Source organism: Lasioglossum baleicum, chromosome 10, assembly GCF_051020765.1.
Source record: "Lasioglossum baleicum chromosome 10, iyLasBale1, whole genome shotgun sequence".
NCBI lineage: Eukaryota > Metazoa > Arthropoda > Insecta > Hymenoptera > Halictidae > Lasioglossum > Lasioglossum baleicum.
Genome location: NC_134938.1, coordinates 3,443,586 through 3,463,525, shown reverse-complemented (window position 1 = coordinate 3,463,525; position 19,940 = coordinate 3,443,586). Strand labels below are relative to the sequence as shown.

The 19,940-nt window shown below is 48.5% G+C and overlaps 1 protein-coding gene across 2 annotated transcripts in view; it reads left to right on the top strand.

Moving 5' to 3' along the window:
* Positions 1-10,418: 10,418 nt before the first annotated feature.
* Positions 10,419-19,940, top strand: part of LOC143213059 (protein groucho) — a 169,185-nt gene continuing 159,663 nt past the window's right edge. For both annotated transcript variants that reach the window (XM_076432545.1, XM_076432544.1), the window contains exon 1: positions 10,419-10,560. In XM_076432545.1, coding sequence (XP_076288660.1) covers positions 10,501-10,560 — 60 coding nt within the window. In that variant the 5' untranslated portion in view covers positions 10,419-10,500. The remainder of the gene's footprint in view (positions 10,561-19,940) is intronic.

Here is a 19,940-nt window from a genome sequence, read left to right as displayed (position 1 = left end):
ATATAATTGGTGAAGAAACATCGAACTTGCACACCTCTGTAGAAATTCTTTCTACCAAAAGCGAGATACGAGCCGGTATTACGCGATGTATAACATAGGAACAAGTTTCCTTTCAAAGCTCGCTTTTAAAACTACCTAGGATTATTGATCCCAAGTGGAACGCGTCTAAATGAATCGTACATTATGATACTGAAAGTGGATTAAATTAAAAATGAGTGAATAGGAAATGTTATCAGGAATTCTTTCAATGATTCCATAGAATTCATCGATAATTTACGAACTACAGTCCCGTAGCTTTCCGTCGACTTCAACCGATTTCATATTCTCAGACATTTAATTCTCGCTAGACACAATTGCTTATGCGCTTTTGATATTCGCTGTACTCGCGCGCTATAAAGCGTTGGATAACCCGTGTTATGACCCTCGATGTGTGTACAAGCTTTGAAATATAAAGCGTTTTCGTTTTTACGCACAATCTCCCGCGACCATGAACGATAGGCGTCACTTGGTAATCAAGCCATTGTAAAAAGATCGTCTGGTATCCCGATTAAATTCATTGTTCACAGCTCCCAAAGTCTCCCTCTCCCTATCGGCGCGTTAGGCGTACGCATGGCTGGTTAGGTTTGTTGTGATGGGGAACGGATCGATGACACGTGTTCCTTTATGACATTGTGTACAGATTGCCGGACGTCGAACATGAAATACTTACGATGTACGCTGTGGAGAAAATCAATGGTTACAGCTCCACCCCTTCTTCGAACCTACATATTTTACTGATCAAATAGCGGCCAAAGTTTCAGCTCCATGACATCTAGCTATCTAGCTGTATAGCATCTAGCCACCTGAGTCTAGTCATCCAGCATCTAGCGATTTAGCACTTAGCAGCTGGCAATCTATCATTTAGCCATCTAGCATCTAGCCACTTACTCCTTAGTGCATAGCTAGCCAAGAGGCGAAGGATCGATATAATGATTTGCATGGCCGACATGAACAGTATTTAAGGGGGTAGACTCGTTTCTAGAATTGCAAAGATGGGCTTTTCCAGTAGTGAAAAGCGCTAGATAAAAGATCACTCAACTCGAAAGTCCTATTTTTACGTTTACGAGGCGTAATTTTCATTATTCGGCGGCATGTAGCTGTTGAAGCTTTATGAAAAGAGCCACATGCGCAGCTTTATGCTTCCGAATAATGCAAATCACGCCTCGTAAACGTAAAAATAGGACTTTTGAAGGCGATTGCAGCCTAGATCGATCTTTTATCTAGCGCTTCTGACTCCTAAAAAATCCTGGCAATCCTGGAAATAAGAGTCCACCCCCTAAAAGTGGAAAGCGAAACATAAGCTTGAATACAATAATCCTCCATCTCTAAAAGAATTGAAAAGAATGTTCACCTACGAAATAAATATGAGAAATCGTAGCGCAAATTCTCTTCTACAAATGTACTCTGATTCAGATATGCAGCTTCGCCGTCCAAAGCTATTCTCGCTAATTTTTTAACACCCTGTAGTACGAGCACGTCGTGTTCCAGTCTGTGCATCGTTTATCTCTCGCTAAATTGCCCTGAATAATACTGACTCGAACCCGATCGCAATGCATCGATCTTTATGTAGATCCCGAGAATTCAGGTCAACCGAGTTGGAATCTTCCTGCTGTTGCTCATCACGTTCAATGAATGGAACTTGGAAAGAGACGACGACCTCTTTCCATAATATCCCGGAGCTTCCACTGAAATCGGTAATACGAAAAGATATTCAAATTAGCCGCGAGGTAGGAAAACAAACGTGCTCCCCACCCGATCCCCGTTAACCGAAGTAATACATATCGCTAATTACGCAGGATATACGATGTGATATTAGATTAATGGTGTAGCGGCGATAAACGGCGAGTTGTTTAACGCGACATCGGTATTAAATGTCTTGATGCGAACCGGTGAGAGAGTTTTTGGCCCGGATTTCGAGATAAGCGTACGCTCGTTTTATTACAATTCGCGTGCTTGTTTTCCCTTGTAAATACTGAGAAAAAAGACACGAACACACGGGAGAGCGATCGAGTGAGTTCTAAAGAGCAGCGGCGCAAAGCAGAACACGCTGTACGTTATATCTGACAAAAACGTATTACGCAAATAAGCGCGCGGGCGCGCGCGATGCTATTAAACTAACCGGAGAATCTGACCGAAGCCTCGTTGTAAATCTGCCCCGCGTCTCGGCCACAATCCGCATTATTACCCCCTCGCGTCATTATATCCGACCAATATCGTTTCGCACTCTTCCTTATCTCCCCATCGTCCCATAGGTCATCTTCGTTTCGAGGCCACACGTCGTCGAGCTGATCTCAAGTTCTCCCTCGTGTGTATTCACCGGGAAGCAGGAAGAGAACCCCTCGGCAACAAAGATCAGGAACCTAATCTGGCCAACGGGAGAGCGGGAAAGGTAGCAGCCAGCTATCCAGCCAGCCAGACAGCCAGCCAGCCAGCTAGGCAGCTAGGCAGCAGCGGCGGGAACAGCAACAGCGTCAGGGGTGGCTTCACCGAGACGGGTCCGTAGATGGATTTATTTAAGGGCGTGTATTCAGCAGGAGATACAATGGGGAAACGACATCGCGGCGAAGAGAGGCGAGGGGAAAGCCGTTCAGAGCATCAGGGTCGTTCCCGTACCGGGAGGTTTATGGCCGACATCTGCGGCCAGTTTTGACCCCCCGGCGTGACGAAACAGCGAATGCCAGATAGGAGCGAACGGTAAGGGTGGTTTAAGGACACTAACTGGCTCGAAGGGTGAGTCGTTGTTGCTGTGTTGCTCTGCTCCTGACTGCTGCCGGAGCGCAAGGCCGGGGTGGGGTTTGGCTCCGGCTATGCGGTAAATCGACCGTTAAAAATCTTGCACGGCCTCCGAGTGTAATTCTGTTAGTCGTTTCCTCGCGCGAACCGTGACGACCGTGACGAAATTCCCTTCGTCGGCGAGGTCGTGCCTCTCCTCGTCGTCACCGGCGCGGAGTCACCGTTTCCACCCGTGACTCTCGGGTCTCTCCTCCTTTCCTCGAGTACGGGTATAAACGCCACGACCTGGCCATTCGTTTTCCTGCCCGAGTACCCTGACTTCCGTTCGACGTGTGAAAGGAGTGTTTTCCGCCAGTCGAGACCCTCGAATAGGAATTTTCAGGGCACGCCCGTGGAATTTTACGGTCCCGCGGTGGATCGTTCTCCCCTCTCTTCTTTTCCTTTTGGTTTTTCTCTCTCTCCCTCTCTCTCTCTCTCTTCCTTCCTTTCCCTCGTTCTTTTCTTGGTCGGACAACAGTAGAAAGAAACGTTTCTGGATACAAATTAGTTTCAAATTGCGGCTGAACGAAGAAAACGCTGGCGAGCCTCCAGTGAAATTACAAAGGCGATACGCCGCGCCGCGCCGCTGCGAATCGTACTCCGTTTTATTTCGCGTGCACCTTTTCCCGGCGGGCGCATAATAACGAGTAATAAGCTAAATGAGTCGTGCAAAATTTTCGCTGCCATTCCCGGCGGAATAATGAACCCCGCTGCTCTACGTGTCGTTCTTAATAACACCGCGTCTTACTCCGCCATTTATACCGTAATTTCTCGTTCTCCGGGCATTGTTGGAGCTGAAATTGCGGCATAATTTTTTTTCTCTCTCTCTCTTTCTCTCTCTCTTTCAGCTGCCCCGGTCGTCACTACTATTTTTCCCCCCTTTTGTTTTCATGATCTTTTTTCCGGTGGGCTTTGTTCGGCCCGCCGTCTTTTTGTTAATCCGCAACGACGCAAGGATACACTTTATTTCCCGACAAAAGATTTCAATTAAGGAACGCGGCCCCGGTGAAAAATGCCCACCGGCTGCCCGTTAAGCCCGTGTAACTTTACAAATGTGCATTATACGGCTCTCTCTCTCCGCGAGTGCTCGCTCGGCGCAACGGCGAACGCACTGTTGCACACCCGAGAGGAACACTATATTCGAGCACGCGTTACATGCCGTGACTACACGTGTATCACGTGCCGCGCGCCGTCAGATATGGGCCAATGGCGTGGAGCGCAGGGGTGACGTTATTTGATTACCGTATCCGCGTGGCAATAACTCTCGCGCCGTGACAAAAGCCGCGCTCAAATGACGACGAGTCAAAATTGCCCGGAGGAGAGAAAGCTTTTTTCAAATCGACCGCGTAAGAATTTATTTGCCGACCGAACGGATGAAAAATAAAAACTCAAACGCTATACGTACCTCCGTGCGAGGTTCTGCGATTCTGTGAGAGGACTACGCGCTCCAAAGATAAACCGCTACAGTTTCAGTCGTGCGAAAGTATTTCACCGACACGACCGCGTATGTATGTATTCGTATATACACGAAGATCGGGGATCGCGTGATTTAATGGTTAAGTTATTGCCAATACCAAATACGGAGGGGTTCCAGTGTGGAAACCGGATCGTTGTATCAAATAAAACCGGGTTTTGCGATAATTAACGAAATTGAAATTGCGGGAGACATTCCCACGCCAGTGCGGTTCGAAGGCCACGGACCCGGTCTGTAAAGCGGGTAATGCTTGGACCGGGCTCATTAATTAATCCTCCTTCGTGAAAAAAAAAAGAGAATGGAAGGAGGGAAGCGAGGAGAAACGGAGAGTGAGAGAGAGAACGAGAGGGGGAGAGGGACGTGGACGGAGGGGAGACGGAAAGAATAGGGGAGAATGGGGAAGAAGCAGGACTCTGCAGGGTCTTTCTCGGGTTACCTGGCCGGGGCCGGATCCATAAATACACTTCGCCGTGTTAATTCCGTGTGCCGAGCAAGGGGCCGAGCCACTACCGGTATTAACGAAGTCCACGACGCGCGGTTACACCACGGCGAGAGGACCACGGTGGGGATAATTTCGAGCCGACCCATCCCGAGTCGGGAGCAATTTGTCTCCGGGCGTTGGATAAAACGTCGACGGCGGTGTGTTATTTGTAATTTGGATAACGGTACGCCGCTGCCAGAACCGCGGAAGACATTTGTCAGCCCGTGAGTACGCCTGCTAGATTCGTTTTCAGACGAATTCGCAACTCGTGATATTTTGCCAAAAGAGTCCGAGAGTCCGCCGCGCGCCGTTCCTTCCTGGGACGCCATTCTTCAACTTCGTTCTATACTTTTTCTAGCCACCTGCTATAAGCATTCCGTTCCCGGAGCCAGGAGCATTCCTGCGTTTTCTTCGACTACGCGCTCTCGTTTTCTACCTTTAAACGAAGTTGCTAATTGTATAGGAAGTGATCGGTGAAATCGGCACGGCGCGGCGGCGCGACGCGTCTCGTAATCGCTAGCAAATCGTCGGAGAGTCGATCAGCCTTTCTGGAGCAGCTGTTTTTCCTTCGTGACCAAATATTAGCCATCTGTTATTCCGTGATACGATCTCCACGCCGGAATGAGGTTCTGGCCAAACCTAGCTGGTTCGTTTGGAAATTCGATCCATGAGCATTATAGCCAATCCGGTATGGTACGTGCCGAGGAGGAAGAAATGTTTCCTGGAACATCGACTTTTCGAAACGAACGTTTCCGTCGTATTGTTCAAGCAACATTTGGATTATATTGTATTCTACTCTTGCGATCTGAAATATACAACCTAAACTGGCGAAAGGATCGATATCGACTGAAGTAGATATAAAAAGAGTTGTACAAAAAAAAGATGTCGGTGTCCGAATATCAGTTGACTATGTGTATACGCTAGTTCGATTAACGCGTTTGATTAATAACTTTCTCCTCTGCTTGATCGGTGTTTCCTCGATACGTGTGTAAATTGCAGGTTATTAACAGCGATTCAATGTTCGGTTACCTATTTCGAGGATTCGCCGCGGACATGGCTCTCTCAAACGTATTAATGGGCTGCCGGCGGCGCTCGATCATCCTCGCAAATCCTCTTCGAGCCGACGAGACGTACGTACTCTCGTTCAAGCAGAAGTCAAGCTCTTAGATCTTTCCCCCCTCGCGCGGCAGATGAAGTGGACGTTGGTCCAGAAGAGGCGGTTGCTCAATGCACTCAGCCAATTATAATTAATTAAACCAGCTCCTCGACGTTTTTCCCAGCGATTTTCCGGCCAGGAAATTCTCTCGCGCACAATGGCTACAAATAGAAGGCTGGCTCTGGTGCAATGGCTGGTCGATGTAATATTTACATTGCGGCGGATGGGGTCTTAGCGAGGATGCAACGATGACTATTATAAACTCGAGAGAACAAGCATGTGATTTAGTGCACCTGCTTCTATCCGTACAAATTATCTATTCGGCTCAACAACATAATCCTCGCGAATATATTAAGAAGAGTCAATCTTAGTTGGAGCTACGACGGTGTGTGTACACGATTAGGAAAAACACACGGTTTTGCGTATTCGAGTTTTCTCCTTTTTCCGAGGTAAATAAATTTTGCGTATGTGGCGAAATCGAATTTGAAAGAGGGAAGGAAGGAAGGAAGAGCAAGCTTCTGCGGGAATTGGCGAGAGAAGTTCACAGCGACGCGACGCGAAGGGGCCGTATTCTTCGTGCGGTTGCCGAGGTCGCCGCGGGTTGAGAGCACCGGCGCGGTTAGCCGCAACGACCGCAGCGACTGGTTCTGCCGCCTGTCGGCGTCTCCCTCACCCTCGTGATTCGCGATATACGCTCGCCTCTCTCGCTCGTGGTGCGTTCATCTTCGTCCTACTTCGCCCTTTCTCCCTCGATCTCTTCTCTTTACTCTCTGTAGCTCAGCGTCCATGGTCGTTCGGTGAGCACCGAGCCGCACCGAGGACACGTATCCACCGAGCGAACACGGGCGAACACGCAAACCGGCTGCGGCAGGCGGCAGGCAAGGCGGCTCCGCATAAACCGCAGCCGACCAAGCGCGACCGACAGCTTCGCCAACACTCCACGGCAGTGCCTTATATTCCTTCTTCGCCCCGTGGAACAAGATAAAGAGCAAGGAAACCAGACAGACGGGAGTTGGAGCGAGATGGGGAAAGGAAGGAAAACGGTGGAGAACCAGCGAGAGAGAGAGAGAGAGAGAGAGAGAGAGACCAGGGGCGGTCGAAGGAGCGGGGCCGAGTAGGGGAGAAAACGCGTAGTCTCTGTGCATTGGCAGAAAAAGTTCATGGCTGGCGATAAACAGAACTACCATCGCATCGTCACTACGGCGCGTCACGTATTTATTTCATTAGAAGGGTCCTGCACCGGCGCCTTCGTTGTGCGAGCGAAAGCAACCGAGAGAAGGAATAGGGAGGGGAGAAATTGTACGGAGTGCTTTTCTGTACATATGTATGTATATATATCCCATCCCGCGTTCCGCGAAGCATGACAATGGGGTTTTCTAATCCTCCTTTGGATTAAGGGTCGAAAGCAGGGCTCGGTGCACGCTGGCGGCAGGGCGAGAGAGCTCCAGGTAATGGGATCGACGTTTCGTTATGTTACTTTTCCATTCTCATCCTCGGCCTCTATCCTCGGCCGTCCTCCCTCTTGGCTGCCCCACACAACCACGGCTGCGCCAGCCTTTGGTGTCTCGGTTCGTAGGATCCATCCCGCAGAGCCCTCCTCCTTCCTACCCGGTCCGTGTTTTTCCTCATGTAGCCCCCTATTTTTCATGTTTCGCTGCGGCTTCGCGTAGCACCTTCATTCCGTATAGGAACATCCGTGGGGCTCGAGCGACGCTCCGCGCGGATCTAACGTGCGGCCGTCAGCTCAAAAAGTTTCGTTCCCATTGGCCGAGGTCGCGCTTTCATTCGACTCTTTGCGGCGGTCGTACCGCCTGGTGGGGACGGCTGCTCGACGATTGGTCAAGTAGCGGTTAGACGCGCGCCGATTGGTCGAGGCGGCGAGTACAGTCCGCGCGGAGCAGTTCCTTTACGAAGCGAGCGGACGATAGCGGCAATCAAGTAGGAAACTGCTTGGGACTGTGTGCTGCACGATATTCACATAGGGGCACCCCCTTGCCACACGCATAGGATCGTGCTCGTTACACACGGATACCCGGACACAATCGCATCGGACGCCAGTGTGAGTATTCCATCCACGCTGGCGTTCTCTCTTGCTCTCACTTTATGGAGGCACGTTGTAGGGGTTGGGAAAACGGGTGGAGGCGCCATATTTGTGGTGGTATGGGAAGTAAGGGAAATCACGAGTGGCGAGAGAGGCAGCTAGTCGACGGGATGGTCGGGAGCGAACGGTAAAAGAGTAGAGAAAGAGGAAAGAGAGAACAGAGGGGAAAGAGAGAGAGAGAGAGTTTATGCGGACATCCGTGTCAGCCCGGTGACGGCCATTTTGCGAAAAACTTTCGATTTGTTTGCACACGTTGAACGAGGCAAAGAGAAGCAACTAATACCTACGCGTATGCATGGCACGCCGTGTTGTCCTCTCGTTTATTCGACCGTATCTGCAGGACCGAAAACTTTCGGGGCTTCGGGAGTCTTCGTGCTTCAACTTGCAAAAATCGCCGGACGTATACACTCGTTGAATACACGATTTCGCGTTACAATATTACCCCGGAGGTAACCGAAGTACATATATGTATACATCTTTCTCTCTCTCTCTCTCTTTCTCTCTCTCTCTCTCTCTCTCTCTCTCTCTCTCTCTCTCTCTTCGTTTCAATCGTATCTCTGTTCGAACGGAGTAAATACCGGCGAAGAGAGATAATGGGGGCAGCACGGGGAAAAAAAAGTATTCCAAGAACCGTTCCCTCTGTGTCACCGGCTGTTCTTCAAGATTGATACTTTGAATCGTCTAGATTCCGAAGGTAGTTGAACGTAGTCAACAAACATTATTTGCACACACTCGTTAACCGGGTATCAGCGACATTAGCCGCGGAGGAATGGAAAAAAACGAATGCAATCAACGTTGATAAACGAACGCGTTGTGTCATCGTCTATTGACACGCAAACAGTGAACGATCATGAAATTCTGTAACATTGATACGGACCGAGAGAAAAAAAGAGAGATTGGCTACTTACAACAATACTGTCGGGACGAACTGTTGGAAGGGACCACGAACTAAACCAAAGGAACAAGTGGAGAGATATCTAGTAGTAAACGTTCCGCATAACTTATACATATATACACATAATAGAATCGATGTATCGCGCGATCGCGTCATGCTTAAACGTGATATAACCGTTCATTTTAAACTCGATTAATTACGGTCAACTAAAACGGCCCTGAAGGCGTACTCCGGTCACTCGCCGTGTCAACATCGCACCGAAATCACAATGGACGTATCCGAGCCTCATCGCCAGTCGATAAAGCAGATCAAGTATACGATAGAGAGGACAGGTGCTATGAAATAGAGAGTGGCAGAAAGCAAAAAGCGAGAAAGAACAAGGAGGGAGACAGAGAACGGTATAGAGAAAGGAAGAGAGAGAGAGTGAGAGGGTGGGAGGGAGGAGGAAGGACGGTACCGACGTTTTAACGAGCCGTGATTTTCGTGCTCGCCTTTTCGAAACCCTTACGTAACGCGACTTAATTGTGAAGGAGCTATCGCGCCGGTTAATACGAGCGTCGAGAACGAGGAGAGACATTCGAGGGGGTGCTTGGCGGGTTTAACTGTGGAGTAACGGCCTGCCGAGGTGGGGGTACGGAAAGATTGCGCTGGAGGGGATACCATCCCCACCACTCGCTCGTCCATCAGTCGGTCCGAGGCCGTTGTAGAGAGAGGTTTGTTCTTGCTGTTCGTCTGTGCTTTAAACGTTCTGTGCTCGCTTTCACGTTTTACGTTCGAGGGCGGGTTTGTTTAAATCGGTGCTCGACCACGATTCCCGTACGCGCGTCACTCAATTACTGGAAGAATTCGCGCGTACCAACGGAAAGACGTGTGCAGTGCTAGTGTTGGTAAACTTAACCTCAAAGTGGCGGCGGGCCACCGTCTCTCGCCTGTAGTAAACAACTAGAGTGTAGTGTGTCTCTTGTGTAATGGTGTAAACAACGTCGAGGAAGTGAAACCGTGAAGGGAGAGAATTTCTCTAGTTCCGTTCGATGCCAAAGGAAACGAGAATCCATCTCGGGAATTTTCATAAACGCGGTGGTTAATACTCGCTCTGTTTTACCGACCGTAAAAAGGGCACGCCACGCTCTCACGGTGCCCAACGGGATACATACATACTTCGTGTGGCTGGCGTCGGCGTCATATATAACCTCAAATGAACGTAGCCGGCGATAGAAATAGGTGGTGATACTGAAAGTAAAATCGATCGGGACGGTGTGCTATTGTTCGCGGTGAGAATGCGGTAGTGACGGTTCGTGTATACACCGATGGATCATCGTCGTGAATCCGAGGCGGGGACCTTCTCGATCGAATCGCGTCGACAGAACCGCGGACAGAGCCGTCGGAAGGGTCGGTCGTTCTCGTAGCCCGCGCGGGCAATTCGAATCGGTCTTTTTTGTTTATCGTTATCGTTCGTTCGTTGTTGTCATATCCGTTGACAATCGGTGTGTCGCGTGACATGAAGCGTCCCACTCGCGTGATTTAAGAACGCATACGACAGTGTTTTTCTATTTTCCATTAGTTCCAACGTCGAACAGGAATCATGTATCCCAGTGCCGGAATCAATGCCGCCGCTGTGGCCGCTGCTGCTGCCAGGCACCCAGTGAGTAGAATTATTCTTTCTCGTATATGTACATGTAACAGCTTCGAAACGTCGAACAAAATCGATTACAACGGGGAAAAGCGACACACGGACTACACGTTACTAATTTTCACACGAACCGTTTGCTTTTCGACGACCGATTCTCGACGCATTACGTCTTTATTATGCGGTTCGAGCAATTTGTACCTCGTAACGCGATCTCGACCGGAGCCGGACTTGGCTCGAGTTTCAACGTGTAGGTACCCCGGCATATGCTCGCGATTCCGAGCACGTCCAGTGGCGTTGAAACGAGTGTGTAGCACCTTTCGATCATCTATCGGATTACTTACCGTAGAGTTTCTGGAACGTGAGGCAAGGCGAGGCGAGGCGAAGCTCTCGTCGAAACAGGATCGCGCTCGCGCGTGTTTTTTTCCGTCGCCGCGCCGCGCCGGGATGGAACGCACGTCAAAACATTCGATCAAAATAGAAACTCGCGAGTATACGCGGTTACCAAATGCGATAATAATACCGAATGCCACCGTCGCCGGTTTCTCGATTCCCTGCTCGGTTTGCTGTGCTAATGCGGTCACGTGCGCGTCGCGGTACACACATTTATCATGGTTCGCGCGTACGTTACATGCACCGGCTGTGTATACGTGTCGGATACACGTGCCTCTGGCACTGTGCGCGCATACGGGTACACATACCTTCTCCAGTTGTTTCGAGATTTCGAGATATCGGTGGCTGTTGAACGGCGACGACGCGTTACGTACCGGGGAGAGAACAGTCACGATTTTGAGGTTAGGTTTCGAGCCGTGCAAAAACCGTCTCGTCTCGGTTCGGTTGCGCGCGGAGAATCTATTGATCCGTGAATCGAAGACGATCAGCTGCGCGTCCCTCGTTTCTTTCGCGTACCCCTCCCACGGCGCGGCGCACGGATTTCATGACTGATCTTTAGTAGCCGCTCCGATTAAACCGTCTCGCTCGTTGTAACCATGTAACCACCACGCTGTTGTGCGCACCTATACAGTTGCCACGCCGCGCCGTGGCAGCATTGTTTCACGCCGTGTTTCGACTCTTTATCGAGATTGTAGGTAAATAAACTACCAACTATATATTCGAACGTTCGGAAAGCTCGACCTGTCTGAACTTCAAACTGTAATCGATATCGAATATTTATAAATTCTCGTTTATTTTTCGAATTAAATTGTACATTTATAAATTTACTTTCTGGAGAAGGGTTCGCGACGTCCTACTTATGTATACCTGCGTTGTTAACTTTTCTCAGTCGATCGTTTCTTAAACGTTTGCAATTGTTTCGTTGTTATCCCATGCTTTTGCATTTTTGCTGTATCAAAAGATGTGTTTTACGATTAGACAGAGGATCTTTATGCAAAGTATACATTTTATACCTGAACTGCAACAAACTACGTTAATATGTTCAACAGGTTGAAAATCATGTATTTTTAAATTCTTTTAATGTTTTAGCTGTTTTAAATTTGAAATTAAGGTTTAAAATCCACTGTTTTTCATGGAAATTCGTTGCAAGTGTAAAACAACATTAAACATACTACTTTGATCTATAACGACGTCTGAAGAACTCAATATTTAAATGTAATGCAAGTTTTTATGGTGATAGGAAAATTACATGCTCGAAGAGTTTCCCGATGTTTTCAACTGTTAATTCGATTCTGTGAATAAGATAAGCTTCCAGCGAACAAGATTTACATCGTGCTCGATCGGTTTGCGGCGACGGTAAACGATCGGCGAGAAATAAAGGGGGCGGCGCGGTGATTTAACCGGTTTAAATAGATACAATATATTTATTCTAATAGGGATTACAGTAATACCGGCGCGAATGTGTACTAATACCGTGAGCGGTGGCGTGTTCGGCTCCGACTTGAACGTCGGTGCCGCAGCGTAAAGGCAGCGTTCACAGGAAGAATTACATTATTCCCGTTGCCATTATATCCACCTTGGCTCGATAATCATAATAATTAGAGACGAAAGGAGGGAAAAAAGTCGCCCATTACTCTCCGTTGTAACGGTGTGTTGTTGTCGGGCGAAAGAGACTCTCGGATAGAATAATGAAAGCTTCATCTGGCCCATCCCTAATAACAGGCGTTACACCGGATGCGGACCGGCGATATTGTAGCACGTGGTGAGCAGCGAGGGAAAAGGAGAGCAGGGGACACGACTAACAGAACGGGCGGAGGTAGGCGACGAGCATAAAAAAAAAAAGAAAGAAAAAAGAATATATAAAACATGCGCTGGGCGAAAGAGTCGAGGCTGCTCTCTCTCTCTCTCTCTCTGTGTCTCCCCTTTCGAAAGGCGGTGACAATGTAGTGTGGAAAAGGGTGACTCTGTCGAGTGCCATGAAGTAGCGAGAGGAGAGACGAGAGACGCAGACAAGGACGAAAGTTGTTCCGACGCTCTTGCTCTCTCCAGCATGGAGAGTGAGGTCGTCGTCGGTGGCGGAACACGTGTACGGGCACAGATGGTCGCAATTTCGATCCGGATGAAAAATTTTCAACAACGATTAAAACGGATAAAAGGATCCTTCTTGCGTTCGCTATTGGCGAACTTTCATTTCGAATTTGAATCCGCGGACTACTACGGCAGCTCGTCGATTGGGGTAAACACGGCGAGAACGGACTGTTATTACACTGTTTGTAGTCGTTGTATCTCGTGTTCAAATAAAATTTTTAATATTCTGGTGTTAGGCGAACATCCGTCGGGGTGCGAAACCGTGGACCGTGCTCCATCGCATTCCGATTTGACAAATATTTGATACGTTTAATCAACCCCCAATGCGCCGTCGCATTTCTATAAATGCAGCGTCGCGTGTGCACAGCTGGAAAAACTTTCGAAATGGGGAATCGAGAGCGAGCCTATTCTTCGTGCTTTTTCAACATGTCCGTCGCACAGTGGTTTTAATTGCAACTCTGTCGAGTGGTTTTAAATAAGAGCTTGATGAAGCAGAGCTAGACATTGTCTTCTTTCGAACCATTGCAACCGCAGAAAATATCTTTTGGCACAAATTTTGTGTACTTTAGAAAAAAGCCTGGCACGTTAATCAAGCTTAATTTTGGAAGCTTCGGAGTTTCTTGGACACCGTAGATAGTTTTCGTTATTGACACGAGAGTTCAAGCTGTAGGTAGAAGGTACGAAATGACGATACACAGTTCAAACAATGGGAGAAGGTTATGTTTGCCCTGACAATAATCGTCTTATCGGTTTGCCAGACGCGTGAGCGGTGACCGTTGAAAGAGGCAGGGAAATCTAAAGAAGTTGTTACAGCTTGTAACTCACGAGTATGCATTCTCTTGCTGCTTAGCATAATGTGAAATGTACAGCCAGGTCGAGGTTGAAATCTTCGATCGCGCAACTGTTCGAATGTATGTATATCTTTGCGTCCGGCCGTGTACCTGAACGTAACGCTCGAATTCCGTCAACTAATGCCGGGACGACAGCGAGAGGAAACGTTTCCACGGAACGGGAACGATAATCGGTCGATTTTAAGCTTCAAAGCTGTCTGGCACGCGGCGAGAAGCGGGACGGGGCGAATCGAGTCGCGCTGTCGGCACGGAAATACGGAATCATAGTGATATCTTGAGCGTCACGTCGTCCATTATGCTGATGCGCCCGGTAAATTTCACGCATTATACTCCCATTATACGTTTCCTGGCCGAGTGGAATCGCGATCTCGTGCTCCCCTCTCGCGGTAATTACACGCTACTGCTTCTCGTTCGCCGGGGACTGGGAAAAGGAAGGGGGCGGCCGGGCGAATTGTTTTAATTCCAGCGATCCCCTTTCTCCTCTGCTCCAGCTTTGCATTCGTATAATCCTTTCAATTATTTATACATGCAAAAGACTGTGTTAAGTCTCGTGCAGCGTTTCGGACCCCGAGAGTGTGAAGAGTACTGCTATTTTTGTGTGTTCACCGGGGGATTTCAAGTTCCCCGCCGACTACCGAACGCTAAGTTCATTTGCAAAATCCTCGCGACAGCGTAAAATAACCACCGGAATTGTTTGTAAATTCTGGGTTCTCTGCACTGTCCGATGGCGAAAGTTCCAGGATAAAAGCTCCGGAATGAACATGGTAATACGTCTACGCATTACGCCTGATAGGAATGAAATAACACACGATTCAATTTGATCCAACGCGTTTACTCGCCACCTGGGAGCAGATCGCGTTCCCAGCGGATCCGACATATTGTCTCTTCCATTACTCTCTCGAACTGGCGCCCTCGAGATTCACTTACGCCGGCTGTCGATGTTATTGTGCGCGGAACAACCGTAAAAATCACGTCGATAAAAGGAGGACGGGGGAGCGTATATCGGAGCGCCGCGCCGTTAAATGGTGGCGCTGAAGGCGGCGGGGTGGGCTTTACGCGATAAGAACTTTGAGCGAGAGAGCATAAAAAGACGATTCTCTCGGTACAGGATCGTACTGCCGTCGGGGCCCTTGAAATGGATATCGATAAGACGTACGATTCACTCCCGCACACCGGTCTAGTCCCTCACCCCCGTCGAACGGAGATAATTAAATCGACGGGACAGTCTTCATCGGTGGCTTCCCGTTTATAATTGTCATTTGTAAGAGTTCCTAATAGGTCTCGATACTCGATCGACGAAAGCCCGGGTATACACAGCCTCTGCCGGGGTAGTGGCTTATTATGTTAAATGGTTTTCCTCCTACCAGATACACCGTGGCGAATTAATCAGAAGAGATTGCTCGAGGGATCCCAGACCCCTTTGCTTCCCTACCTCCCTGTTCCCTTCCGTTCTTTCACCTTTTACTTTCTCACTTTCTAAAAAAGACCGAGCGGGACACACGGTTTAGCTGCAGGTGCTCGGGGAAACGTATAATCCAGGGGGTAGCTGGGCGAAAGAGGCGAACGGCTGCAACCGGAGAGAGAGCATCCCTCGGCTGCCCCATCCCTCGCCGAAATAATCCCCCTAACTGGCGCAACAATGGCCAGAAACGAACCCCCGAGCGTGAACCGTAATACCCGAGTCCTCAGGGTGCCGTAAATTGGTCCACTGGGAGAGCAAAGGAGGAAGGGCTGCGTGGAGTGCTTTATCCACGGACCCTCGCGGTTACTTTGCCACCCCTCCGTTTCTGTCTTCTGTTTCAACGAGGAACATCCTAATCGAAGTCCCACGGCGCGCCGGTCCCGTTTCCCCCCCTCTCGTCTCATTGCTTTTCAATTATTCTGCTCGCTGTTTGTTGCTACTCCATTTGGAGCCTCTTTCATATATTCCCTTCCTCGCCGTCTCTCCCCTCGTTTAAATGATGCTCCACAGTTTGTTTTCCGATCATTCAATGAATTTAAATGTTGCATCTGGGACGTACACTAATTGTTCAATAGGTCGTTGCACGGCTACGTTAAACGGCCACGACTTTTCTCTAAATAAAGTTATTGATCGAAGTAAACACCATTGTAATCAACGTATACTATCAATGAATTACTTCTTTCTTTTACGGGAAAAATTAAAAATTAAAATATAAATTTTGGCATTTCCCTTTTGATATCCTGCATTACATTTCAAATTAGATCGAACCTCGGGACTAGCTCAATTCTGGAAAGCTATCCTTTTACGTAATTTTCAATTCAGGGTGTAAAGCGGAGGCACGTGTCGACAAATAACCTCCATGTAAACTTCAGATGAATACTGAGGTGTAAATCGACTGGAACGTCGTCTTACCATTGGTTATCGAGTTTCGGAGTCGGGCTGCCACCGTTCCAGCCACTCGTCGAAGATTTTTCGTTTCCCCCCCGCCTTCTCCTCTTTGTCGGTTTCCCACAGCCGATAAATATTTCCCATCGAAGAAGAGATCTGTTTTTACAGTCTCCGGTCGCAACAGAAGCATGCCTCGTTTCTCTGGTCGCTCGCGTTTCGTGAGACATTCCAGTCGGGGCCTGTTTGTCGTCCCGTAGTGCTTTTCAGCCGGAATTATTTATCTTCTGGTTGCGCGTTCTGTAGATAGTCTGGCGCGGAGTAGTTTTCGTCTTGTCCTTCTCGAGATTTCTCGGAGGCTGTCCGTTTTAACCGAGCTACAAGGGGTCCTCGAGTGTTCGGAACATAATCCATTGTGCAGGGGCGATTGTGTTTACGTCTGCATGCGTTTCCAAGTGGAATGGAACTCCGCTCCAACGACCTCTCCTCTTCCTGCTGCTTCTGCTCCTCCTTCTCCGCCCGCTACCTACCACGGTCCTCGTTTAAATAACTCTCAAATTACCTCCACCGTCTCCTCCCGCCCCCCTACTCCTTTTAACTCCTTCGAAAGGACCACGTCTCCTTTCGTACGTACGTGGGTCCCGGCAATCTCGCCCCGGCATTTATACCCCGATCGCTTCTCTGCCGGTTAATCTTCCACTCGTGAGCCTGAATTGCTTCTAGTATTAACCCCCACAATGAACCGGCGGAAAGGCGATTCCTTTCGAGGCAGTTTGAAGACTAGTTAAACGAGAGTTCAGGCCCCGGGAATCTAGGAAATTCCCGTAACGGGTAATTAGTGCGTTCTCCCGTTTCTTCCTCGAGGATCCACCGGGCCGCCGCTATCCTTCCGGCGTAGCACACTTTCTCGGCGGAATTTCATTATTCATAACACTTAGGTTTACGATAATCGCATGACCCGTCGATTATACGTGCAATTAGACCGATTCACGGTCGCTGATGACTTCTTTCGACCGGAGCCCCGATGGCTTTTAAGAAAGCGGTGCGGGAGAAAGGCAAAAAAGCGGAATATACGACGGCGCCCGATTCACCGGAGGACCGTCCACGATTTTCACGGCTCGTTAGTCATGGCTTTATAAATCGAACTGCCTCCTGAGGGACGGAGGCAGAGGAGGAGGACTGAAAAAGAAGGAGAGCCGTTGCGAGAATGTGTGCGTTCGTGGATAGACGCGCACATATGGACGGCCGCAACCGGCGCTGCGCACGTGAGCGTCTCTCTCTCTCTCTCTCTTGAGAGAGGAATGTGCGAGTACATAAGTATTTCGTGCACGTTTGCCTCGAATAATGCGTGAAGGCACTTGGCAAGGAGCGACGGACACCATCGTGGCAAGGGGTACACGCACACACCTACACCCGGCCACGGTGTGTGCGCGTGTATATAGCGCGATAAATACGCCTAACCGCTTTGTAAACCTCGGCTGGAAGGCGGATGGAGGGGAAAAAGAAAGTCCGAGGAAGCCTCTTGAAGTCCCCTCGGACCTGCTCGTACAGGAGAATGGCACTAATTGGCATTAGGCTTGGCAGTTTGTCGTGTTCCCCCCTCTTTGGCCTGTGTGCCGTGCTCCTGCTCCTACATCACGGCCGCACATCGGAGCATTTCGTTTCCACGACTCCTCTTCCGTGACAGCGAACATTTCTCTCTCTCTCTCCTTCTCTCTTCCCCCTCTCTTTCTCGATATCTATTCCCCTTTCCCTCTTCTCCTGCCATCTACGCCCCGTAAAATTGCCCACGGGCCAAGACTCGCAATCGGTCGTGGTGGTATTACTTATCGCTGCCTGGGACACGCACGCTGGATATTGTACTATACTTAACGAGTATCTCCCCGATCAGCATGCTACCCCCCCCCCCCTGCGAGTCTATCCACTCTTTTGTCCTTTAATCCGACTACTCTTGGAGCTCTGTAATTCCTCGCCGCGTTAAATTTCAGGGCCATTGAGCCACACGAAAGACCGTATTTCGGAAACGCGTTTCCACGAAATTACAGCACCGTTCATGGGGAATAGGTGTGCACAATAGAACCTCGGTAGAAGCGGTACTTGAAGAAGCCTGCGACTATCGAGGCAACCAATCAACTGTATGAAATTTTTCACTTGTATCGCGTGATTTCCGTAACTACGCAACTATCATGAAATGCAACTGACGAGATTCACACGCGTGCATCGAGAGCGGGACTACCGAGGTTCTACTGCACAACGATTCAAGAAAATCAGTTTTCAGTTTCGTAGACAACTTTTGTGACGCGAGGCCGAGCATTGCCATGAAGCAAAATCACTTTATGCTGTCTCGTTTCGTATTCTGGTCGTTTTTCGTGCAATGCTTGGCTCAAACGGATAATTTGTTCTCGGTAGAGATCTCCTGTGACCGTTTGACCAGATTTTATAAGCTCTCATAGTACACCGCACCATTCTGATTCCACCAAATACAGAGTATTCCGTTTTGGCGTCGATGTTGAGAGTTGGCCGGGGTCCCAAATGGTTTTTCAACGTTTAGGGTTGTCAAGATAAATCCATTTTTCATCCCCAGTGATGATACGATGCAGAAACCTCTTTCTGTGTTGCCTAGAAAGCAGAATTTCGCAGATGGTTTTTCGCTTTTCAATGTCTCTTGCCTTGAGTTCATATGGGACCCACTTTCCTTCCTTGTAGACCTTCCCCAAGGCTTTTAAACGATCGGCAATGACAGATTGAGCACAATTTAACGCTTCTGCAATTTGTTTTTGCGTTCGACGTGGATCTTTATCCGCCAACGCCTGCAATTCTTCGTCTTTGTCCTCCACAGTAAAATCACCATTTTTAAAGCGTCGAAACCCTTCTTTACATGTTTTATCGGAAACACCATTATCGCCATAAACGTCTACAATCATTCGATGAGCCTCAGCTGCAGTTTTCTTCGTATTGCAGCAAAAGATTAACACTTCGCGCAAATGACGATTATTTGGCTCAAATTCCATTTTCAATGTTGAGAAAAACGATGTTATTGATGCCAGCGTATATTGTTATGTATTCAATTTTATTGATGGGCGTCCAAACTAGAAAGTTAACCTTACTTTAGACGTTATAGTTGACGACAGTTCGAGCTACGGCTACTCGACGCTAAACGGACGGAACTTTCCGATTGAGCTAATAGAAAAAATATTGTATTTGTATCTGAATTCCCAGAGAACGAACCCCAATAGTTGACAAAGATGTATGTAACAGTTTTAATAAAAAGACAATTCAATAAAGAAATCGTTTCATTTCGGGACAACATCACATGATCAAATGGAACAGTTGTGCATACAGTGCCCGAAGTTTCAACCACAATGTTCCGAAACATAGCACACCGACTAATACTGTTTTACAATCACAGCCGAAAGGTGTTTGAATAACATCTCCGACTGCGAAACGAAGTGACGCAGATCGTATGATTTCATAGTCGAATATGTAAAGTTCGAAACATCGACTTATTGCTGTTGACTATGCTGTACTCTGCTGTTGGTATTCCATTGCTAAACATTTTTCTGTTGGTCCATGTTGGGATGATCTTCAAAATCAGTCTCGAGTGGACTTGTCTCCCGGTATAAACAGCTAACAACTCTCGATTAATACAACCACGGTATGAAAATCTCGCCGTTGCGGTGCAGCGAATCCAAAAACACTGGTTCCCGCAATCGGCT